Here is a 26,702-nt window from a genome sequence, read left to right as displayed (position 1 = left end):
TGCTTACGTTCCAGTACAAGCTTCTTACTTTATCAAGGACTCATAAGAAACAGCCAATGGTCACCACACTTTGAGTAGCACTAGTCTAAATGACAAGAGTCTCCAAATTTCCCCTGGCCTTCTATCTTTGACCTTCTCAATTTTACCCTCCCCAAACCTCCTTGTGTTCAAATGCAAATAGGATCTTAAAAACCAATGCTGGTCTCCCATTCCCCTCAGGATAAAGACCTTGGTGTGGCATGCAAAGCCCTGCTATAACCTTCAGCTTTATCTCTCACACCTCTATATACTCCTGACCAATCATCCATCCATATTGAAACTTTCAGCTCCCCTAATATTCCAACCTACTTATATGGCTATGCTAAACTCTTGCTCTTCCTACTGCTTTGAAAACGCTAACACAACCTGATCTGTCTGATAAGCACCTACTACCATTTTGACGTTTGAGTAAAGATCTCTCTGAAGTCATTCTTGGCCCTCCTCTCCTTAGGGAAGGATGATCATTTCTTCCTTTATACTCCCCACCTCTATTTGTGCATCTCATGGCATCAGTGACATGTTTCTATCTATCTCTCCAGGAGCTCCTAGAGGGCAGGGGTTATGTCTGTTTCATTTCTACAGTTCTAGTTCATATTACAGTGCCTGAAACACAGTATTTGCTTAAAAATGTTTGTGAAATTAATACAGTATACTATAAATGTTTGAATCACACTTCCACAATTGCTATGGCATTTAAGTAGTAGTCACATTTTAAAGATATTTTAGTACTTTGTCCTTATGGGAGAGTGTCCATTTCTACTTCTTTGGAAGCAGTAAATTAAATTACCTATTTGTCTGTGCTGCTTTAAAGTTGTTTTGATAGTTTTGGTAAGTCTTTTTTTTTACAAGACTCTCTAACCAAGTTAAGAGCAGATGCCAGTTCTGCTTCCTAGAGGCATGCCAGGTTATAAAAAGTGAACTAGATTAGGAGCTAGACCTGGAGTTGATTCCTGGCTCCATCACTAATTGTGAGACCCAAGTCTCAGTTTTCTTATTTGTCAAAACAGGGTAGCTAAAAGTAGTGAAACTTAAGTAAGAAAATAAATCTGAAGTCTTTCATATATGCTTAATAAATGGTAAACATTGTCATTACCTTCACTTCTTCCTGACTCTTGACAGCATCACTATTCTTATCTTTCATAACCTCTCTGATCACTCCTTCCCGATTTCTCTCAATAGAGCTCACTGCCCCAGAATTTCAGTGTGGCTCAGTCCTGAATCTCTCTCCTCTATATCTTCTCCTTTGGTTAAATTATTTGCTTTCTAATGTTACGAGAATATGAATAATTTCTAAATTTCAGGTTTCAGACCATAGCTCTTATTTAGTCATCTCACCTGCCTGGAATTCCTCCCTCCTCTCCCTCTCATTCCTACCCATTCCCGTCAGTTTGATGAAACTTTTCCTGACCAACCTCTGAAAATGTACAGTCAACATTTACTGCGCACTTGATAAGCCCAGGACTCTTCATTATGAGCTTTCAATAGGGGAGGGTCACCACTTTGAAGGATGGTCAGGGAAAGCCTCATCAAGAAGGTCACAACTGGGAAAAGATGGGAAGGTCATAAGGGAGCAAGTCATGTGACTATATGAGGGAAGATCATTCTAGGCAAGTGCAAAGACCCCCAGGTGAAAACATACCTGGCATGTTTGAAGAGTAGCAAGGAGGCTGTTATAGCTCAAGCAGAGTGAACTAATAGACATATACATTTCATCCAAAAACAGAAGAACACATTCTTTTCAAGTGCACATGGAACATTCTCCAGAATAGATCACCTCCTAGGCCAAAAAAGAAGTCTCAATACATTTAAGATTGAAATCACATCAAGCATCTTTTCCAACCACAGTGGTATGAGACTAGAAATCAACTACAAGAAAAAAATGGAAAAATCACAAACACATGGAGGCTAAACAATATGCTACTAAACAAAAAATGGGTCGTTGAGGAAATCAAAAGATACCAAGAGACAAATAAAAATGGAAGTACAGTGTCCCCAAATCTATGGAACACAGCAAAAGCATTTTTAAGAGGGAAGTTTACAGCGATGTAGGCCTACCTTAGGAAACAAGAAAACTCTCAAATAAACAATCTAACATTATACCTAAAAGAACTAGAAAAAGAAGAATAAACAAAACCCAAAATTAGTAGAAGGAAGGAAATAATAAAGATCAGAGCATAAATAAATGAAATAGAGACTAAAGAAACAGTAGAAAAGATCAACAAAATTAAGAGCTGGTTCTCGAAAAGTATAAACAAAATGGATAAACTTTTAGCCAGACTTATCAAGAAAAAAAGAAGAGAAGGCCCAAATCAATTAAATCAGAAATAAAAGAAGAAAAGTTATAACTGAACCACAGAAATACAAAAGGGTTTTCCAAACTATCTATCAAAGATGAAGGTAAAATAAAGACATTTTCAGATGCGCAAAGCCTCAAAAACTTGATTTCCCATTCACCTTTTCTTGAAGCATAAACAATAAAGATAAAAATGAGAATTTTAATTATCAACATTGGAAAGAGGCAAATGGAATTCCCAGGATGACCAAAAAGGGAGGTCCTGGGAATCTTGAAACCAGGACATCTACATCAGGGCTGAAGGAGGGCTCCAAGAGAAAGTTCTACAAATAAAAAGGGATTGATAGATTATATGATAGGACTGACTTTATGAAAAACTGAGTTGAGAGATATTTTAAGAACTTTGGAGCATATAACAAGACTCAGCAAGAGGTCCACTCAAACCAAGATATGTAAATAAAAGAGAAATAGACATCTCATGAAGAAACTAAAAATGTTACACAAGAAATAAAATGAAATCACAATATGCAGACTTGTAATAACCAAAATACTAAAGATAGGTTTAACCAAATACATCCTAAAACTATTTCAGGAAAGTTGAGGGGGTGTCAGAAGGATGTATGTGCAGGGTGATGGAAGAGAGCTAAATTCTCATCTTCCAAAGTAGGGAGTCAGTGGGTGAATGAAAAACCAATAAATCAAGAAGTATTTTCAATTATGGAAAGAATACTGGAAGTTGAAAGCAGCTGCTTCAGAGGCATCAGAGAGCAGAAGGCAGGGAAGAGCTGTACAGGAATCTGCTGTGTGTGTTAAGTTTCCAGTATAATTTGCTTTATAAAAATAGGTTCATGCACTATTTTAATAAAATTCTAAATTAAATTTTAAAAGAACACCACAAAGCATAGGAAGAAAGGACAATGGAGATTGTAGCATTTGAGAGGCCTGTAGGAGGAAAATAAGAAATGAATAAGAGTCCAGTCTCATTCCTCCACTTGCAAGCATCTGTCTTAAAATGCATCTGTTAACTAACCATGTATAGCCTTGTAACATCACTTTAATTCTTGTCTTGAACTTTTGTCAAAATCTTCATTACTTTATTTCCCCCATATCTTTTCCTCACAACTAGAATTTCCTAGAGGAAATGGACTGTGTCTTATACTTTTTGTAATCCCCACACTTCAAAAAAGAAGACAGCAAGTACTCAATAAATCTTGATAATGTATAACTTAATATCAAAGAGCCATGATTTGGCAATGATTTGGAGTAAAAGCCAAACTTGGAAAATCTTAAACTCCATCTAAAGAGAAGATAATTGGAATATATGTATACCGCATAAAGATATTTGTGAATGACAGTATTCATCTCTGTTGACTAAAACAGTCAAATTTGCCCACTTAGTTTACCACCTGTTTTCAAGGTCATTTCTTTAAAAAGAATCTAACTTAAAACAGCTGCAACATCTAAAGTAAGATCTCATCTCCAATCTTTGCTAATTTTTTAAAAGCCTTTTAAATTTAGTTTCATAACATTTTTTTCCTTACTGATTTTTTAATCAAGATATGCAATCTCATTTTCCATTTTTATACTGTCCATTTTTGATTATCGTGTTTTCTTTTCATCTTATCTTGAAAGAGAAGCTCTTGGTGTTTATAACCTCAAAGGGAAGAACACACTGAAATGTAGTGCCTTCCATAATAACCAGAGTCCTCCAAGGTCTAAATTATGTAACTCACTCTAATAAGCATTTAACCTACTGTTGATAATGACGATATTATAATTGTCCCACTTACTATTATAAGTAGCTCCTAAGAAGATGAAATCTCTGTAATAATATACTTGAGCTTGCACTACATGTTATCAACAAAAACAAACTTCAAAATAAACTATTGTTGCTATTAGCTGATCAAATTAATCATTTGAAAATCTAAGAGTCAAGGCACTGCCGTCTTGATTTAGAGGAAAATAAGTCTTTCATGTATTTCTTTTGACTCGTAATGCTCTCCACAAGGTCATACTATTAGATGGCTGAAAAATTGTGGCAGGGTTCTTTCTAGCATGGCTGAAGTCCACAGGCGTGTTGAATACATGATTTTCTAGGTTGATTCTGGGCAAAATTATTTTTTTATTGAGGTATAATTTACATACAATAACATGCACATTTTTAAAGTGTACAGTTTGATGAGTTTTGGCAAAACTATGTTACCTCAGTGAAGGCTTAGAACATTTTCATGGCCCAGAAACTTCTCTCATGCCCCAGTGTTCCATAGACAGCCACATATCTTTTTATTCTTCTAGTGTAAAAATAGGAGTGGGATTATCAAGTCACAGGATAGATGTATATTTAACTTTATAGGATATACTGTCAAACTGTTTTCCAAAATGACTATCCCACTTTCTAGTCCCACCAGTGAAGTGAGTTTCATACTTGCCAATCCATTGTATTATCAATCTTTTTTATTCTAGCCATGCTAGTAGGTGTAAAGAGATATCTCATGGTGGTTTTACTTTGTGTTTCCCTGACTATTAATGATGTCAAGCACCTTTTCATGTACTTGTTTGCCATTTGTATATTTCCTTTTTTCGAGGGTCTGTTCAAATATTTTATCCATTCTTAAAGTTGGGTTGCATGCCATTTTGTTGTTATTGAGGTGTGGTCCTGGGTACTGAAATCAGTTTTAGTCCTAACTACCCGTCCTCTCTCATCCCTAGTTTATTCTCTCTTTCTGTTTCTCTTTTCTTTCTAACGAGAAATAGCTAACCTGAAACAAACTCACACAAGGTGTTCATTAACTCATTCTGCAGATATGTTACTGAGCACCTACTGAACTACATGAAAATTATAAGAATAAGATACAAGCTCTGCCCTGAAAGAGGTTATAATCAAATTCAGGAGAAATGTGAATAAGGCACTATAAGTTTAATGTAAAAAGAGCCATAAGAAGTATGTAAAGAATCAAGATAGCATTTCTGATTAGGGTGACCAGCAAAGGCCTTGTTAAAAGAGGTGGTATTTGAGATGGGCTTCAGGTGAGGGGTAGAATGACAATAGACAGAGACAGAAACTATAAGAGGAAGAACAAAGGCAAGCCTACAGGAAAACAGGATATATTCTAAGAGCAACAACCACCAAAGAAACATAATTTGGGCCAAAGGATAGTGTCTGAAAAGCGTGTTGTGTTGAAATCATGTTATGGGAACATGACGTGACTCAGCAGGTAAGGATGACCCACTGAAGGTTACCATGGAAAGATTAGTAATAGCTGCATAATCCATTACAGTTTGTGGCCCTCTTCAACTCACCCCATGCTTCCTTTCCTTGGCCTCTGCCCACCCCTGACCCTGACTATATTAACCTTGGGTAGCTCTGTCCCAGCCATGGCACTGGGACAGCTCATCTCTACATCTTGGCTGTTTGGCAGGCACTGGCCCTCCCTCAGAGGAAGGAAATCGAGCCCAAAGACCTAATCAGCCTAGTGTTCCTTGTCTTCCTTTCTGTGCCTGCCAGCAGAGCCTCTGGAGTAGCTCTCTTGGAGAGGAAGGGAGCTTCCCAAGGGTGGAAAACCAGAGGAGTTTGTCTACTAGGCTGCTCTATTCTGGGCTGTGAAATGAGTTACAAAGACAAACAGACCTCTTGCAGTGCCCGACTTGGGCACCAAGCCAGACTCATGCCAAGGAAGCTGGGTTGTCAGGGAAGCAACCAAAGCAGGATAAGCAACTTATCCTCCTAAGTCATACGCCCTTTTCTCCAGAGGCACAGCAAAGGAGAGGGCCTGTGACCATTTTGTAGAGTCTATGAGAGCTGCAAGGAAGGTCACAGAAGATTTTGAAGAGAAAGAGAAGACAATTACCTTTCCAGAATTGTGTGCATGCTGGCTTCTTGCTAAAAACAAAAGGATGGTCTGCTTCAGCCCTAGGAATCTTTGGACCAAAGGAGTTATGTCAATAACTTAGGATACTTGATTCCCCCCAAATCCAGATTTATTGATCAGTAGCATCTCTTACTACCATAGCCATTGATATGAGAAGAAAGGCTTAATACTTTAAGTCACAGAAATCTACAATAATAAGGTTACTTTTTACAATTATTGAGAAATTTTCAGAGCGTTTCCCAACTAGGGGGATGACTCTGGTAGGAGAAGGACGATGGAGTTATTGCAAAGGTCCTCAAAGTCGTACAAACTTTTCCGCTTCTTCAATTGACTAAAAGCCCAGCTACTATTATCCTCCAAAGATTTTTACTTTAAATAAAGTTCTCCAAAGCACTGAGAGCCACTGTCCTAGAGCAATGGCCTCAAATGATCATGCATTTTACATCAGGGGATTCAGTCTGAGTAAAGGTTTTTGTATCTATGCCACGCCAAAAAGTAAACTAGGATGACTGCATCTCTAAAAAAGAATAATTCACAAATCCATTAACTGTTTCTTTTAACTCAGTTTTGCTAAGGTCAATTATTTAAAGGCTTTTTACTTTGATCAAAACTGATAGAACATAAAAGAATCTTTACTGAGTCTGAATTCTAGGTAAACAACACTTGAAGTTTCAGGGAAAAAATTAGAAAAAAATTTCTAAACCAGTTTTATTAACTAATCAGTGCTCTTTAGCCAAGAGCCCTCAACAGTGATGAATCTTCAGAATAAAAAGCAAGTAGGAACACATATTTTTTCTCTGCAACTTTACATGTAAATAAACCTGCTTTTTAGTGAGTGCCTACTAGTCTCAGTGCTAAACATTTTTAAATAAATTATTTTATTTTATACAATCAATCCCAAAGGTTTCTGACCTCTCCACACTACTCCACTCATAATTTCTGGTAATTTTACCCATATCAAGTCTCAGTTGTATGATGAAAGAAAAGAAATGAGATTGCATAGGGCCAAATAGATGAGGCAAAAATCATGTGTATTCTGTTCTGTAGCAAGTTTTACTTGTGATTTTATAATTCACTAAAAGATGCTGGTAACAGGCTGATAGGAGGGGTGAATCGACCTGGGATTAAATTTTAAATAAATAACCCACAAATATAAATAAAGAAGCAGTTTACAGCGTATACAAGTGAGGCACTCAATTCTTCCCAAGTAAATATGGATGAATACTAAATCTTTGACTCTTCTGTGATTTTTACTCTTGGAACAGGTGGAAGGAAATAAGGTAGTTAAGGGTTTTCATTCTGACATGCTATCTGTCAAGTCTCTGAAATCCATTTTGTTAATTATGTTCTGCTTCTGAGTCTAAAAGAAACAAACACTCGAAAGAAAGTGGACTTTTCATTTCTCACAGACTGATAGTCATGGTCATTATGTATGTGCATTGTGCGTTGGGGAGGAGAGGGGAGAGGACTTAATACTGAGGAGGATGTGTTTGTGTTTCAACATTTGACTATCGGTAATACCTTGCCATCATTTCCTCTTGTTACTGTGTGGAGAAGCTCCAAACTTACTGAATTACAGTATACAGGTAGTTTTTCATTCCAGGATACATAATGCTGAGACAGTCAACTCCATGAGATTTCATAGGTCATGAAAGCTATAGTCTTAAATGAAGTGTAATTATGCAAACTCAAGAGCGAAAAGAAAGAAGATAACAGTGATTATCGGAGTTACAAAGCAATTTTGTACACAAAGACTTCAAGAAAAGATTGGTAATTTATGATCATCTAAATCTTTAGACAAACATTTTCTTATTAATAATAGGGGCCATTTTTGAGCTTCAGCTGTGTGTTAGGATCTTTACAGGTCACCCTGAGTCTCTTTAACTATGCAATAGTAGGTGCCATGATCCCTATTTAACAAATGAGAAAACCGAAGTGCAGAGAAATCAGGTAAGTCCCCAAGGCCACCTGGCCATAAGTGGTGATATTAGGATGCAAACCCAGCCCTAACCCAGAAACACCATCAATTTATAGCACATCAGGTCGACCCCTTCCACATAAGATGATTCTTGCTCCTGTTGTAATCCTCCAACTTTGCTTGATCATTTTCTCAAATTTCTACTTAAACATCCCCAGTTCTTGATCATCTGACTCTGAAAAAAACCAAAGTCCTCACCAAGGCCTTCAAAGACCTATGCTGTTCGCCCCCCACCCATGACCCAGTATCTCTGGCCCCATCTCCTGCATGTTTCCTCATCACTCCACTCCAGCCACACTGAACTGGTGTCCCCAGGCATGTTCTCACCTTGGGGGTTATGCACCAGCTGTTTTCTCTACCCAGGAGGCTCCTTCCCCAGATACCCATGGGGCGCTCTTCTGACTCCTTTGAGTTTTTGCTTAAATGTAAGCTTCTCACTGAGGTCTTCCCTGAATTCCCTGTTTAAATTTGAAGCTGCCCATCACCCTTCATCCCATTTCCCTGCTTTCTTTTTCTCCATGATACTTAGCACCATCCAAACTTCTAGCCATTTTAGACATCTACTGACTTACTTACTCCTTCTCCCTCCATTAGTATGTAAATGTAATGAGAGAAGAGATTTTTGTCTATCTTTCCCCATGATTGTAACCCCAGTGCCTGATACAATGACTCACACATAGCAGAAATTCCTTAAGAATGCCTCTTTTCTTATGGGTTCTCTGAAAATGAGCAAGCCCAGTAACGAAGCAGTCCATGTGAACAACTTGCAAATTCTTGTTGCAAGTCAATCCTCATATGAAAAAATTAAAGACATTTACCTGTGGGCGCCGGCAGCTTGGAGGTATCTTCAAGTAGAATACCTGATCTTAAAACATGCTAGTGATTGACTCATGTTGTAGAAACATAAGCAGTTTATACAAAATGAAGTCGAGGCAGATGCCCTCCTGCCTCCTCATTGTTGCTTTTGGACCATTAGCTCTCCTCCTCCTTAAAACCTCTCCCCAACTTTGACTCTCGTGCCCTCAAACATTACCACCCAAATATACTTTTTTTTTAACCACTCTTTTTTTTGGTGTGAATTCTATACAAACCTTTTTTTTTTCCCAATTTTGTTTTATTTTCTTTCTTTTAAAAAAAATTTTTTTTAATTCAAGTATAGTTGGTTTACCACCCAAATATCTTTTTTTGTTGTGATTTGTGAACTCCTAAATTACTCTATCTCATTTCTTGAAGCTCTCAGCACCTGATGCACTGTTACTGATTCCTCTAACACTACTCCTTTCATAATTTTTGTTGATTTCAGTATCCATGTGGATCTTCTTTCCTATACCTTGGCCTCTGACTTCCACTCCAGTAACCTTGTCCTCCACTCTACCTCTAGACTTCAGGTCCATGGCCATAGGCCTGTCATGACCAATGATTCCAAACCCTTCATAATCTCAGTCTCAAACATTCTGCTGTCTTTCCATGTATTTCCTTCTAATACAGTCATTCCTTCAATTCTTTGGCCTTACTAAGAGCTACAATCTATTACTAATATTTCACTGTCTTTCACCTCTCTCATGTCTTCATTTCTTCCTTATGAAGCTTCAATTCCATATCTATCATTATAAGCACTGACTTGTACACACAGCCAACTAACTACCTTGACCCTCTCGCTATCAATCCTTGCATAGAAAAACCCTACCTTGGTTAAGTCCAATTCCCACCTACTGTGGGCCTGGACTTTTGCAGGTGGGCTTGGCAAGTGGTTTCATTTTAAATCATTCACTCCAGGTGGGCCCCAAGTGCTGTACAGCAGTAACATCCCATTTCCCTAGGCACTTTCCCAGAGGAACATGTCAGACCTCCTCCCCTCTCCTCAATTCTCTAGTCCTCTCTCATTCTCATGCCCAGCTGATCACCTTGACTTCCATTTCATTTAGAATAAAATCAATCAGAAGAGAATTCCTCATGCTCCCACCACCACATCTACCCACCTTCCTGTATCTATGTCTACCTCCTCTGTCTCCACTCCTGAATTTTAAGTCACTTTTTAAGGCTGGGTCCTTCACCAAGGTCTTGGGTCCCATGCCCTCTCAGCAATTCAAGGGCATTGCTTCGGCAATCCTCGCCCTTCTGTCCCATAGCATCTATATTTTCCTCTTTACTTGATTATCTCCCATCAACATTTAAACATGCTATTGTTTCTCCCAGCTTAAAACAATATTTCTTGAGCCTATGGATTACAAGACACCTAAGAGACATATCAGTCAGCTGTAATACTTAGGTCAACTTGGCTCCTGACTCCAGTGAGACAACTACCTTGCCTCTCTTGGAACACTGATTGAATATTTGGTGACTTTAAAGAGTTATTATTATTTTTAAGTGTTCTTTTATTTTTAAAAGATACTTTAACTTTCAGGACTATATACTGAACTACTTATAATTTTAAAATACCCCTTCAATTCCACATCTACCTCTGTGTCCTTTTGTAGCAAGACATCACAAAAGAGTTGGCTAGAATCCTAAATCCTCTCCCTCAATCCCTGTTAAGCTCACTCTAATCATGTTTTAACCATGCCACCAAAACTGCTCTTTTCAAGGTCACCAGTGACTTCCACAGTTGCTAAATCAAATGGCCAATTCTTAGTTCGTGTCTCAGAAGCATTTAACTAGGTTGATGCCTGCATCCTCTTTACAATACCTTCTTCTTTTGGCTTCCAAGACACTGCTCTCTCTTGGTTTTTCTCCACACCTCTGATTGCTCCTTCTCAGTCTCCCTCTCTGTTTCTTCCTCTTCTTCCCAATCTCTTGTTGTTGGAGTACTCCAGCGTTCCACCTGTGGCCTTATTTTTATCTCTCTTTATTCGTGTCCTTGGTGATCTCATCCACTCATATGGCTTTGCATAATGCCTGTGATATCTAAATAGAAATCTCCAATCCAGACAACTCTACCAAATTCCAGACTTATAACACACTGCCTACTTGACACTGCTACCTGGATGCCTAATAGGCATCTCAAACTTGACCTGTCAAAACTAGACCTCTGACAATTCCTCCAAATTTGCTTTACCTGCAGTCTTCCCCATCTCAGGAAATGGCAACTCCATTCTTCCAGCTGCAGACCATATGTCATGGAGTCATTCTTGACCTCACTTTCTCTCAGACCCCCATATCCAAATCCATCAGAAAATCCCATTGGTTCTACCTTTTAAATCTATACAAACTCCAACAATTCTCAGCATCTCCACTGCTACCACTCTGGTCCAAGGCACCATCTTGTCTATTGTTGGTCTCCTTGTTTCCACCCTTTGCTCCCTTTGGTTTATTCTCAAAGCAGTAGTTTGATCCTTTAAAAATAAGTGAGATTGTACCATTCCTCTGAAGGCTTTTGATCTCACGGTGATGAAAAGACAAAGTCCTTTTGATGGCCTACAAGGCACACATGATCTGGCTCCCCATTACCTCTCTGACTTCTTCTTCCACATTTCCTAACCCCCCACTGTCTCAGCTCCAGCCATACTGGCCTCCCTGCTTGTTTAAACATACCAGGTACACTCTTATCCCAGGGACTTTGCACTGACTGGTCTCTCTGCCTGGAATGCTCTTTCCCAGATATAACTATGGCTCTCTCCCTCATCTCCTTCAGATCTTTGCTCAACCAACTCCTCAGTGATGTCTTCCCTGACACCCTTCCCCATCTCTAATTGTGACCTACCTCTGGGCTCTTCCTTTCCCCTACTCCGTATTGCTTCTCTCCATGGTACTTATCGTAATCATCTAACACACTGTTACTTTTTAAAAAAAATTATCCCTCACTCTAGAATGTAAGCATAAGAAGAGCAGGAATTTCTGCACGTTTAGTTAACTGCTATAACCCTAGATTGTAGAACTGTACCTGAGACATAGAAAGCAATCAATAAATACTTATTGAATAAATGCACATGCTGTTTTAAAATTTTAAACAAATAATTAAATAAGCTCACTGTCTTGAACTTATAGTTTTTAAGCCCTAGTTATTTTTAACTCAGTATCAATAAATTAATTAAACTGCTTTTTAAGCAGTAAGTTAATCTTCTTTCTGCTCTTAGATGCATTTCATCTACCAATTTACAGATGTGACTACACATTTATAATGGATCAGCTTCTACATACTGACCTTTAGAAAACCCCACATTCATTACAAGCAAACATAAAAGAGACTTGCAATTGCTGCTGAAACATTGGCAAGCCGATTAGTGCTTATTTAATTTGCAGTTGAATTCATCAAAGGTTATTTGTGTATTTGATAATGACAAAATATCTCACAAAAAAATAGAAACTATTCCAATGTTTGAGGAGCAAATTGCTTCTGAGGAGCAATTTGTTCTTCCTATGACATCAAATATCAGTTGGGTCTTTTTTTTTTCCTGGCATCCTTAAAATTTGGTGATATTCTCACCCAGTATATAACCCTGCAGGCCTCACTCTCCAAATTCAGGTCCTGTTACTTTCATTAGGCGCTTAACTTGAGATGGTTCCCATTACCTAGGCAATTAGACTTCATACTGTCGGCCAGGCTCAGCTCAGCTGCATTCTGTTTTGTGAGTAAATACTTGCTAGAGACAAATTCTCTTGAAGTTCAGTGCCCATCACTTGAGGAGTTCCTTGTGGAAAGTGCCAGAGTCAGTAAGAGAGAGGCAGGCCCTCCAGCTAGTAGGCTTCATTCGATATGGCTGCATTCACAAAGGAATTCAGGTCCTTTAACAGCTGATAGCTACTCTCCATATTCTTATCACTTCAAAACCAAAGTTTAAAAATTCAACTATATTTTGAAGGATTTATTTTAGGAAAGATACACTATTAGGAAATTCTGGATTCGAAGTGGTCAAATAAAAATTTAGATGAATGTGAAAAGATACAGCTTCAAATAACTTAAAATGATCCCTACCTTGTTAAGTCTGAGGCTTTTTCTCCATCAACTCCAAATTTGGAGATTGTCCAGTGTGGCTCAGCACTCAACAAGTATTCATTCTCAGCTCTTGCACACTTCTACATGCTAAATGGAGTAGTGATTAAAAGTCAAAGATGATGCATTGAACTTAAGCCTTTATTTCTTCTCCCTCCCGAGATCCCTCTAAAAAGATGGGAAAGAAAATTTTAATGTACATAAATCAACAAGGACAAAGAAGACAGGTGAGGGCAAATGGATGGTCTGGAGAGCTACAGAATTCTGGGGGGGAAAAAGGCAGAGGAGGAGGCAAAACCCACACGGAGCATATATTCAGAGGCAACTTCCTTGCCCTGCAGAATCTCTGAAGGGTATGAGATTTAGTGGTGATGGATGTGGCATGTGGCAAGAGACGTAGGGCTAAAAACAAAAGGATTAATTGAAGGTCTCTGTCTGGAAATGGTAACCCTCCACCCCATTCATGTAAAACACCAACAGCCAAGTACCTCCCCTCTAAGCTGGAGATTGAAGCCTTTTTTCTGAAGAAGTTGAAAAACTCTAAAACAAAAAAGACCTCCACATTGGCATTTTAGGGTTCAACAGCATAATGGCCAGCTCCCCACAGAATTGCCCTGAAGCACAGTCTACTGGTAGACAAGCTCCCTATCAGATTTTCAGTGCCTCGTCCTTCAGCATGAATGTGACACCAAGGAACACAAGCCAAAGAATGCTTCTAACATGAAAGATCAAAACCAAGAAAAACAAATGGGGGATGGGGGTGGGGAGGGGGATGAGCCTGGAGGAACCAAAGACGTTGAAGAGAACAGAAAAGAACTTTTTACAAAGCAACAATTAGTGACCTGAGATAAATCTGAAAAGATGTTTTATCCCTATAACAGTAATGATAATAATGGCTAATATTCATTGACAACACGCTGTCAGTTACTGTTCAAGAAGATGAGGAAACTGAGGCACAAAAAGTTAAGTAACTGATAGTAAGTGGGGAAGCCAAAATACAAATCCAGACAGTCGGAATTTAAAACTCATGCTCCTAACTGCTGTGCGTGCACCAGTCTGTGTGCGAAAAATATAGCGATAAACAGAACAGGCAGAGTCCCAGCTCTTATGAAGCTAAAATTAAAAAATTCAAAGCCAGGCACAGAAAGACAAATACTGCATGATCCCTCTTATATGTGGAATCTAAAAAAGTTGAATTCACAGTAACAGTAGAATGGTGGTTGCCAGGGGATGGGGGATGAGGGAAATAGGAAAATGTTGGTCAAGAGGTACAAAGTTTCAGTTATGCAGTGTTAAGTTCTGACTGTCTAATACACAGCATGGTTATTATAGTTAATACTATATCGCATACTTGAAATTTGCTAAGAGAGTAAATCTTAAGTGTTCTCACCACACACAAAAAATTACATCTGTGTGAGGTGATAGATATGTTAATTAGCTTGATGGTGGTAATCATTTCACAGTGTATACATGTATCAGAACAACACTTTGTACATCATAAATATATACACTATATTTATGTACACCATAAATAAAAATATACAATTTTTATTTGTCAATTATATCTCAATAAAGTTGGACATTTTTTAAATTAATTTTTTTTAATTCAATAGAAGAGATGGAAGATACAGTCAAGGAATTTTACCAGAAGATTCAATAAAAGTAATAGCAGAAAATTATAAGAAAAGATGGAGATGTGTCTGATGGTTCCAGGACGGTCCTTTTCCACTTACCAGGAATTCCAGGGAAGAAACTCAAGTTATTGCATTATTCCAAGGCACGAGTTATCTTGGGAACAATACCAAAAATTGTCTTACAGGTGAAGAGCACAGGTCTCCAGATTGAAGGGACCCCTCCATCCCAGTGTCCAGCACAATAAATGAAAAAAGATCTATATCTATATCAAGGCATACTTTCATGAAATCTCACACCAGGGAAGAGAAGGCCATATAATCATTTCACAATATATACATATCTCAAATCATCATGTTGTACATCTTGAATGTAATATATGTCAATTATATCTCAATAAAGCTGAGAGAGAGAGAAGGCTATAAAAGCTGTCAGAGAGTAAAAATCACATCAATGACCAAAGAATATATGGAATCTAAAAAAAAAAAAAAAGAAAAATGGTTCTGAAGAACCTAGGGACAGGACAGGAATAAAGACACAGATGTAGAGAATGGACTTGAGGACACGGGGAGGGGGAAGGGTAAGCTGGGACGAAGTGAGAGAGTGGCATGGACATATATACACTACCAAATGTAAAATAGATAGCTAGTGGGAAGCAGCTGCATAGCACAGGGAGATCCACTCGGTGGTTTGTGACCACCTAGAGGGGTGGGAAAGGGAGGATGGGAGGGAGATGCAAGAGGGAGGAGATATGGGGATATATGTATATGTATAGCTGATTCACTTTGTTATAAAGCAGAAAGTAACACACCATTGTAAAGCAACTATACTCCAATAAAGATGTTAAAAAAAAATGACCAAAGAATAAGAACCTGAATGGCATCGTACTTACCAAAAGCAACACTGGGTGCTAGAATTCAATAGAGTAAAAGCCTTTAGAATTCTGAAGAAAAGTGATTTGCAAACTAAAATATATAGCCAGGTAAAGTGTCAATTGAATACAAGAGTAAGGAAAAAAGTCATTTTCAGTCATAAAAAGACTCAGAAAATATCTTACATATATGACCTGTAAAAAATTACTTGGAAATGTACTCCAGGGAATTCCCTGGTGGTCCAGTGGTTTGGACTCTGCACTTTCACCACTGAGGGTGTGGGTTCAATCCCTAGTGAGGGGACTAAGATACTGTAAGCCGGAAAAAGAAGAGAAAAGGAAAGAAAAGCAAAGCAAAGAAAGAAAGAAAGAAAGAAAGAAAGAAAGAAAGAAAGAAAGAAAGAAAGAAAGAAAGAAAGAAAGAAAGAAAGGAAGGAGGAAAGGGGGGGGAGGGAGAGAGGGAAGGAGGGAGGGAGGAAGGAAGGAAGGAAGGAAGGAAGAAAGAAAGAAGATGTACTCCAGTGAGATGAGGGAGAAAATCAAGAAAGAAGACAACACAGAATTCAGGAAGAGACTCGCACTGGAGAGAGGGCAGAAACTTAGAGAAACATGAACTGTAGACATTGGAGGAACCATGGGTTTCAAGCTGGAAAGGAACAAAACTTGTTCTTTCCAAGTTTTAGAAAGAACATCCTGTCCTAAGTCTGAAGGCAGAATTAGTAGATACTTTCTGGGAGACAAGTCAGGAAGTTTTTACAAAACTCAGTTGAAATGTAATTCAGACCTAAACTAAGGTGGTAGTTATGAGAACCATGACACTGTAGACCCATAAACAGCAGAGCTGAAATCTGATTGGGGGTCTAGCTCAATTGCATTTTACTGTAAACATTCATGGCATGAATACTGAACAAGGACAAGAGGGAATCCACAAGGACATAAGTCCTGGAAGATGGCACTTGGTGGGCAGGAAATAAAGAAATAGCAGTAGGCTTAGAGGGAAGAATCATTCCATCGGGTTATTTTGAAAAGAGAGGCAGTGCTACATCCACTGGGAAGTATAGGAGCTCCTACCTTCCTTTCTGCAGCACTCAGAGCTGTCTGATTAAAACTGTAGACCTCTGCAACAGAGGTTAAATTTTTTTAAAGGGGGGGGTTGGAGGGGAAGCCGTTGTTCCCCTTGCTTGACTCTGTAAGGGCTGAAGTAGCGCCAGTGCAGCAGCCGACCTCAGGAGAGGGCCGTACCTCAGAGCACTTTAAGAGCAGTAGGGTTACTGGATACTTAGAGCTACATCAAGTGGTTCATGCCAGTGGGCAGTGAGATGGCTCCAGATAGATTCTAACTGGGGCTGTAAGCAGTCTATGGCCCTGAGATGAGGTTGGAGAGGAAGGCAAGGGCCAGATCTGCAGGGCCTTGACAAGCATGGTATGAAGAGTAGATGTTATTCACGTACATGAGGAAGCCACTGCAAGGTTTTGGGCAGAATGACCTTGCTCGCCCCACATGTTATGACGACTCTACTGCTGCGTGCAGAATGGACTGGGAGGCAGGAAGAGCTGACAAGAAAGCAACCACAGCAAGAGATGATGTTAGCTTGAACCCGAGAGCTTCCATTAGAGATGCAAATACGAGCTCTTCTGGAGTTCAAATCCCTGTATTTTGCTAGATTAAATGGAGGAGGAGCAGGTTGGTGTCAGGGTGGGGGATTAGAAGTTAAATTTGGGATGGATCTGTCAAGGTGGAGATGCCTGTGAAAAATCCATGTGGAAATGTCAAATAAGCAGGTGACTATATAAGCCAAGATCTGGGCTGGAGCTGTATTTGTTTGGTTCCTTGCTTCTGACTTGAGCTTACACTCCAGATTGTGGCAAGGAGGGCATTAACATTGAACACCTACTATATGCCAAGTACCAATTATGTTACAGATGTTTCCATCACAAAGTTTATACACATTTTCCAAAAACACCTTCCCAATTCAGCCCCACCAGGACCCAACTAGAGGCTACCTGGGAAACGCTCATTGCAGACACTCAGACAAATCCGGGAGTAAGTTCCTCCCCTCCCCCCCAGATTGCTAACGAGTTCCTGGAGGGGTTGCTGCACCTGGATCTATGTTCAAAGGCTCCAGAGACCTGAAGATATGAAGGAGCCTGATGATAATCCCAGCCCCCAGCCACTGAGCTGTCCTAACCTTCAAGTCTTCCTGGCGGAGTCCCAGACAGCACAGAGCAGACACCAACCATCCCCTCCATGCCCTGTTCAAATTCCTGGCCCACAAAAGCTATGCTTATGATAAAGAGATTGTTGTTTGATGCCCTTTAGTTTGGGGGTATTTTGTCATGCAGTAACAGGAATGGTTACTAAAGTGTTTTCTCAAGAAATATCTATTAAAATGCAAATGCACTACTTGGAAGGATAAACTCTTTCAGATGAATACACACAATCAGTGTATCCAACAGACAGCAAAGCAGAAAAAAGGAGCCAAGAGATGCTCTCTTGTTTCACTGACAGAAAAGAGACACGTAAGTGGCCTCCAGAAAACTGGAGGCATAAAGATGGCCACACCATGAAGACACACGGCTAAAATAGAAAGAGACGCATCCAAAGGAAGATGAGGCAGGAGAGCAAAGTCCAGCCTCATTTACCTCACAACTGGGCTTAATTCCTCAATTCTCTCACTAACCACAAAGTTATTCATTTAGGCCAGTTTTCCATATGTACTTGCTTAATGTTAAAAATCACCTGGGGATCATATAGTAACAAGCACCGAGGGTAATTATTACCCCTAGGCAAGTTTTGGAAATGCTGAAATATGGAATTTTTAAATTAAATATAAACCAAAATAGCGAACATGACACCCTCCCCCCAATAATCACAGTTCTGCAGTGAATGGGGTTAATACTCAAGCTTCCTGTTTATAAAAAGCAAGTAGCAAGCTCTAGCAGCCTTGAACCCTGAGAATGTAAATCCCAGCTAAGTCCAATTACAATAATGTGGAGTAGAAGTTGAAAATATTGGAATTCATTTGCTAATCAGTCATTACTAATTACATGAAACATTAAAAATATGATTGTAAAAAAAGGAATATTTAATGAATGTCAATTTAATTCAATTGATAAAATATAAAATAAGAGAGATGTTAGTTTAAATATTTATGGTCTTATTCAGGCTGTTATTCAATGCAAGTAAAAATGATGGAGCAAGATACGTAACCTGGATTCTGTGGGACTGAGAAAAGAGCAGAAAATGTCACACTAAAAGCCATGAATTGGGCTTCCCTGGTGGCGCAGTGGTTGAGAGTCCGCCTGCCAATGCAGGGGACACAGGTTCGTGCCCTGGTCCGGGAAGATCCCACGTGCCGCGGAGCGGCTGGGCCCGTGAGCCATGGCCGCTGAGCCTGTGCGTCCGGAGCCTGTGCTCCACAACGGGAGAGGCCACAACAGTGAGAGGCCCAAGTACCACACACACAAAAAAAAAAAGCCATGAATTAATTCTACTTTAGTAACTGACACTAATGTCTACACTGTCCCCAGCCTCACCACCTCAATCTGAATCTCATTTCAAATTGTTAATATAAATACTGGAGTTTTCTTTCCCGGAATACATTTAGAGCTTTCTAAAGAATCTGTGGCGAGATTGTGCTGAGTCATGAAGTCACCATGTAACTGGTTATGACTCCCAAGTTCTGCGTCATTAGGAGAAGATTTTCATGATACTGGTATTGATCCATATCGATGAGCACTTTATCAATCCGCAAACCCTAGTCCCCACAGAGACTGGGAGCAATTTAGGCCCCTCTGAGCCTGTTCAAATTTACTTCTCTTGCCTCTCAAGACCATTTAGTAGTTAGATGATGTAGTTTTCCAGAGTAAAATTGACATCCATCTCTGAATCCAAGAGTTTGTGTGTATTGTAATGGGTAAAACAAAATGTCTGCTGAACTATGTATTATTTGTACCGATAGATCCTGGAGTTCTAAACAATAAAAATGCAAGTTCCCTGCAACATACCAACTTAGAAGCATAATATCCGTCCTTAGACCAGTGGCTGTGTGTAGTAACTCAGGGTGCATATTCTACAGCCGAAAGCATCATGTCACCTCCACATTAATCTCAGGCCTGTCTGTCTTTCTGGCCAAGAACTGGAAGGCCCTGGCTGCTCACTGTCTCTCTGTATCACTGTTCTCTCCCTCCCAGGGATGTCTCTCATACCAGTGTTACTGCCCTGCCATCCAAAGGCCTGGAACACCTGAAGGAATTGATAGCAAGGAACACTTGGACTCTAAAGAAACTTCCACTTTCCTTGAGTTTCCTTCATCTCACGCGGGCTGACCTTTCTTATCCGAGCCACTGCTGTGCTTTTAAGAATCAGAAGAAAATCAGAGGGTAAGTGGCAGTGTATGGAATAAGTGACAAAAAGCTTTGGTGGAAGTTGAATTAATTTCTGGGTTTGAGGAAGAAGCTGTGTGGTTTGAAAACCAGATGGAGAAGAATTTGGAAACGTCCGTCAGAAACACGAAGTTCATGGGACACGGTGACTGCAGATGGAAAGTGGTTGCAGATAAGAAACGAGGCCTGTGTCGCTGGATCACAGCAGGGGAGGGAAGGATTTTAGGTGATGATGTAGGAGAGGCAGGAATAACCAGATCATGCAGAATCTTGTAGAGGTTACACGACATGATTTCTGGCCTCCAGACCCAACCCATATTAGGTGCCACAACTATGAGGACAAACGTAGCAACAACACAAGCAATTGGATTACCTGGTCAGTTCAGGCCTTGCAAACGTCACAGCTCCCTGGTTACAGTGTGGGGTTTGTAGTCACCTGGGTTTGTGTCCCAGCTTTGCCACTTCCTAGCTGTGTTATCCCACCCTACTCACTTAACCTTCCTGAGCCTTTGTGAAGGGAGATCATAATGCTACCATCTACAGAGGTCTTGAGAAGAGCAAATGAGAAACTGAGTAGAAGACACCTATTGCCATGACCTGGAATTTAAGTTCTCATAATATGTATTATTTTGTTAACAGGCTGCTTGTGAGGCTGCAAAAGAGGGATGGCCTTCTTTTTCTCCCATTCTCTCTCTGAATCTTGTCTTCTCCCACAGTTTCACTCTGCATCATTTCCCCTTTTATGTCTGTTCTTCATGTATCTCTTATTCACTCCCTCTTGGTTTCTATATAATATCTGCGGGTTGACTTCCTGCACTCAGACTAGCAGTTGTAAATAAGTTGGGATCTAGCTGTGGGGATAGAAGCAAACAGGAAAGTTGAACAGCTGTGCAAAGAAAGCTAATGCGGGCATAACAGCTGCAGAAAACTAGGAGTGGGGAATGGGGACGGTGTTAGCCAGCCCTGAGCAGAAAAGGGACCAGGGATGGGTGGGAGGAGGGCAGGGTCCAGATTTCTCGTCAACCTCCAAACAGGTTGGAATAGGCAGTCCACTGGGCATTTTAAGCAGAGCTCAATAGATGAATCTGCTAAAGCAGTTAAAGCAGCTAAATCCAGTTAAAGAATCCCATTTGGGGAATTCCCTGGTGGCCCAGGGGTTAAGACTCTGTGCTTCCACTGCAGTTGGCACTGGTTCAATCCCTGGTCGAGGAACTAAGATCCTGCATGCCGCGTGGCGTGGCCAAAACAGAATCCCTTTTGATATCAGTCTGGAGAGCTAGTGAAACACTAAATCTTACTTCCATAAGCATGTCTGCACAATAGTGTCCATTTATTCATTTGTTCAACAAATATTTATTGAGCACCTGTTATGTGCCTGGCACTGTCCTATCCACAGCAAGAGCCTTCTTGCATTTTGATTACGTTCTAGAATGGGAAGTCAGAAAAGAAACAGGCAAACAAATAAGAAAATATTAGATACTGCTGTGAAGAAAATAAACACAAGGCTCAGGCAATTTATTAAAGAAGATGAAGGAACCCTCTTCTGAGGGTTCTATCCTCTTCTGAGGATAGAAAATCTAAGTTTAAAACTGAATAATGAGCAGAGGCAGTCATGAGTTTTTCAGGCAAAGGGAACACGGAATTCTAAGATCTGAAGAGGAATAGTAATAATAATAGTAACCAAAATATACATGGCACTAACAATGTTCCAGGTACTGTCGTAGGAACTTCAGAATGATAAACTCATCTAATCCTTTAACAATCCAAAATGAAATAGATACTCTCCCTATCCCGTTCTACAAATGAATACACCAATGTTCATAGACCTACCCAAGATGAAACAGCCAGTAAATAGTAGAATCAGATCCTAACCTAGGCAGACTGGCTCTAGCATCCATACTTTCTTTCTTTTTTTTTTTTAAAGTCACTGCTGTTCTTGAACTGGTTGCAGACGAGAAATAAGGACCAATGTCAGTAGATCACACTTGGAGAGGGGAGGGTAATAGGAAGTGACACAGGAGAGACAGGCCTGACCAGATCATGTAGAATCTCACAGAATCCTGTATATCATACAAAGTAGTCTGCATATTTTGCTAAGTGTTGTGGGGACTATTAGAGGGTTTTCAGCAAGAAATGGTGACTTATATCTACTGCCTTGCAGAATCCTTGAGTCTTTAATGTGTAATGAGAGCAGTATTCGGAGCCTGCGTCAGAGAAAATCTGTGAAAGCTTTAAATGGTCCCTTCGACCAAGAATATGAAGAGGTTCTGGGTGACGGCAGCGCCGGGTACAAGGAAGACTCCAAGTTCCAGGATACCCACAGCAACCCTCACTATTACGTCTTCTTAGAAGAACAAGAGGATGAAATCATTGGTTTTGGCCAAGAGCTCAAAAACCCCCAGGAAGAGACCCTACAGGCCTTTGACAGCCATTATGACTACACTGTGTGTGGGGGCAGTGAAGACATGGTGTGTACCCCCAGGTCGGATGAGTTCAACCCCTGTGAAGACATAATGGGCTACAAATTCCTGAGAATCGTGGTGTGGTTCGTTAGCCTGCTGGCTCTCCTGGGCAATGTCTTTGTCCTGGTCATCCTCCTCACGAGCCACTACAAACTGACTGTCCCTCGCTTTCTCATGTGCAACTTGGCCTTCGCAGATTTCTGCATGGGGATGTACTTGCTCCTCATAGCCTCCGTAGACCTCTACACTCAGTCTGAGTACTACAACCACGCCATCGACTGGCAGACAGGCCCTGGGTGCAACACAGCTGGCTTCTTCACCGTCTTTGCCAGCGAGCTGTCAGTGTACACGCTGACAGTCATCACCCTGGAGCGCTGGTACGCCATCACCTTCGCCATGCGCCTGGACCGCAAGATCCGCCTCAGGCACGCCTGCGCCATCATGGTTGGGGGCTGGGTTTGCTGCTTCTTGCTCGCCCTGCTCCCTTTGGTGGGAGTCAGCAGCTATGCTAAGGTCAGTATCTGCCTGCCCATGGACACCGAGACTCCTCTCGCCCTGGCATATATTATCCTTGTTCTGTTGCTCAACATAGTTGCCTTTATCATCGTCTGCTCCTGTTACGTGAAGATCTACATCACAGTCCGGAATCCCCAGTACAACCCGGGGGACAAAGACACCAAAATTGCCAAGAGGATGGCTGTGTTGATCTTCACGGACTTCATGTGCATGGCGCCCATCTCCTTCTACGCTCTGTCAGCACTTATGAACAAGCCTCTCATCACCGTTACCAACTCCAAAATCTTGCTGGTTCTCTTCTACCCACTGAACTCCTGTGCCAATCCATTCCTCTACGCCATTTTCACCAATGCCTTCCAGAGGGATGTGTTTATCCTGCTCAGCAAGTTTGGCATCTGTAAACGCCAGGCTCAGGCATACCGGGGTCAGAGAATTTCTGCCAAGAACAGCACCGGTATTCAGGTTCAAAAGGTTACCCAAGACATGAGGCAAAGTCTCCCCAACGTGCAGGACAACTATGAACTGCTTGAAAACTCCCATCTAACCCCAAATAAGCAGGACCAAATCTCAAAAGAGTATAAGCAAACAGTTTTGTAAGTGGTAGGGGGGCTTAGGCTGGTTTCTTGAGCGTGCATTCCAACCACTGCCACAACACACAGCTGACCCAACCTGCAGGTACTGTTCAGCTCTGGAGAGAGACTAGCATTAACCTAATCATTGCCTCCAAGAAGGAAGAGAGGCTACCGACATGTCTGAATCCCAGGTGATATCAAAGTAATGTATACTTTCTGGACGAGTTGCTGGATGCTAAGTGCAGTGATGACATTGTATAAAATGCTTAATAAATATCAACTCAGCCATGTTGACATTGAGCTTTCTCACTTTCATGTGGCATTTCATTACTAAAGATTCAGCAAATGGCAAATGCTATTAACTTGGTTGGTGACCACAAGATAAAACCGGCCCCATGTTGGTTTAGTTCCACTTCATGTTCCCTGATACAACCCAAGAGAATCTGAGTCCCTAGAAACTGAAAAGTCAAGCAGAACATCATGCAAGGAACAGCTATTTTGACACATGAAGGAGGGGGAAGGTGTAGATTTGAGTTGTTTTTTCAGTCTCTGAAACTTAATCATCTCTTCACAAGAATCTACCTGATGTGACCCAACTGTTGCCTGGAAAAACTGGCAAGACTTCAGCTGTTGTGGCTGAGCAAACTAAGAATTACTCTTCTTGGCCAGTCTTCTGGCATTAAAGATGTGAACTCTAGAAAGTACTTATAAATAGTGACAAATGGGAATTATGAGCGGGGCACACTAGATCTCCCACTGATTAATAGAGCAGGCTGGACACTAGTTTACTTTTGGATCTTGGGCAAATTACTGGGCCTCTAAAGTCTGTAGAAATGAAGGAGCTTGATGGCCTCTTCCAGTTTTAAAACTCCATGTATATCCCTTTCCCTCAAAACATAGGTTGCCATGACAAAGAGAAAGAAAAACAACAAGGAAGCAGAATCTGTTTTTCCTATCTTGTAGAGCTGTCATCTCTTGGAGCCTAGACATATGACCCAGGAAATTTTTTCTTTGTTTCATTTTTGGTTATGATGTCTGAACCAGAAATTCTATTGAGTGACCATATTGAGTTGGCTCTGAACCACCCATCTAATTATTAGATCTACACAGCTATAATTATCAGACCAAAACCAGATTGATATTCACACAATAGAATTAGGGTTAGGGTGGTTTTGCAAATGCTTGTTATTTAGAGTTACTACTTCACTGTGCAGGTTCACTTGAAACATTTAACTTGTCTTCAGGGATTGGTTTCTTTACCTAGCCTTTTCTGACCCACAGTACAGTACTAAAGAGAGGTTTCTTCTCTCTGAAACTGCCAGCTCTTTCCAACCTTGTTGACCACTGGACATAAAATCTTCATTCCCTAACAGTGCTCCCTTACTTAATATGGTCAAGATTTTTATCTACAGATGTATTCTCCAGGTTATCTGTCAAGACAGTCCCTTAATTTCATCCCAAAGAGAGATGGCATTTGCTTCTCAGTGCTCATGAACCACACTGTGCATTAAAACCACAGCATGAATTAAAAGCTTGTGTTAGGTCTATGGAGTGGGGCAAGTGGGCCCAGTGGGTCCCCACAGATGGTGACCCTGACTTACCTGGAATCTCTCAATAGCCATACCCATTCCTGATTATCAATGAGACATGGATTAGATGTCTTAGTAGGAATATTACACACACCTAAAATCATGACTAATCCACCAGTTCACTTGTAACTAATGAAATTAAACAAATGTGTTAACTTTGACATGTATTTCTCATCTGTAACATTTTGAAATACCACATCCTGATAAATAATGTGTTTTATCTTGAGTAGTTGAAATAATGCTTTGGAAACAGTCCTAGAAAAGTAACTTCTACAGAATTGTTGCTAAAATTTGCGTTTGCAACATGAAGTAAATTTTCTTCCTATGAAATGACTATGCTGAGTCCTAAAGTATTGCTTTTTGTAATTTGTGAGCTTCTTTAGAGTTATTATTATATGTGTTAAAACTAAAGACAGGAAAAAAATTGGCACATTGGCTAATAAATCCATATTAATAAATAAATTATTGACTACTAATAACAAGTATAATATTGTACCTTGGTTGTAAATGGTCTTTATGTGAAAAAAATTTACTCATGGTAAAATGAATTATGATTCATTGAGAGGCAACGATATCTAAGAGAAAAAAAAACGATTGGTGTTGACACTAGGAATTTATATAGTGCTCTAATGAAGATAATAAATCTACAAGACCTGGTCAGACCTCACTTTATCTGGCAACTATCTAAAGATTTCAACTATCTAAAGATAGACCCAAATCAGTGAGGACAAACAGCCTCAAGTCAGTCACAATAGATGTCACAAAAATTCATGCCCTAAAATTTAAGCATGTTGCTCAAAGGAGTGTCTCTCAAGAAACCCTCAAAGTTTGACTCTTGCTCTATGGATAATCTGCTGCGTATCAGAAGCAGCTGATTAGAAAAAGAGAGTCTATTACAAGGCAGCACCATGAGAGGGGCAATAAAGGAAAAGTGAGGGCACGAAGATGAAACTGGAATCATAAGAAACAATAACAACAATTAAAAACAATAACAGGGCTTCCCTGGTGGCGCAGTGGTTGAGGGTCCGCCTGCCGATGCAGGGGACACGGGTTCGTGCCCCGGTCCGGGAAGATCCCACATGCCGCGGAGCGGCTGGGCCCGTGAGCCATGGCTACTGAGCCTGCGCGTCCGGAGCCTGTGCTCCGCAACGGGAGAGGCCACAACAGTGAGAGGCCCGCGTGTCGCAATGAAAAAAAAAAAAACCAATAACAGTTTGAGAACAAATATTTCTCACTGCTTGAAGGTTTTGGAGAAAAAATGGTATCATAACACAGTGGTGTGATTCTCATTCATTCTGAATACCTAAAGGGACAAGAAAAACTTGGTAGCAATACGTTCTACTTCAAAAGATATAGAGTTCCAGCTCAAAGTGATGGATGAGTTCTGGTATCTATCAATCTTCCTTTTTCAAATTCCACTGAAATGACAGTGAGAAAATATAAAATGGGATCAAGCCAAAACTGTATTGTGAACAGAAGAAATGGTACCAACAACACACCCAAGTCTTTGATGACTTTCTGAAAGATGGAAAGTTTCTGGCCTTGAGTTGGTGGATAACTTAAGA

General features: G+C 40.3%; 1 protein-coding gene across 5 annotated transcripts in view; it reads left to right on the top strand.

The window, feature by feature from the left end:
* The window catches only part of TSHR (thyroid stimulating hormone receptor), a 158,259-nt gene extending 134,473 nt beyond the window's left edge, over window positions 1-23,786 (top strand). For all 5 annotated transcript variants that reach the window (XM_067027944.1, XM_067027946.1, XM_059057610.2 and 2 more), the window contains 2 exons: window positions 19,807-19,995; window positions 22,160-23,786. In XM_067027944.1, coding sequence (XP_066884045.1) covers window positions 19,807-19,995; window positions 22,160-23,573 — 1,603 coding nt within the window. In that variant the 3' untranslated portion in view covers window positions 23,574-23,786. The remainder of the gene's footprint in view (window positions 1-19,806; window positions 19,996-22,159) is intronic.
* The last annotated feature ends 2,916 nt before the right edge of the window (window positions 23,787-26,702 follow it).

Source organism: Kogia breviceps, chromosome 3 (genome assembly GCF_026419965.1).
Source record: "Kogia breviceps isolate mKogBre1 chromosome 3, mKogBre1 haplotype 1, whole genome shotgun sequence".
NCBI lineage: Eukaryota > Metazoa > Chordata > Mammalia > Artiodactyla > Physeteridae > Kogia > Kogia breviceps.
The sequence above is the reverse complement of the archived record's forward strand: the minus strand, read 5'-3'. Positions and strand labels throughout refer to the sequence as shown.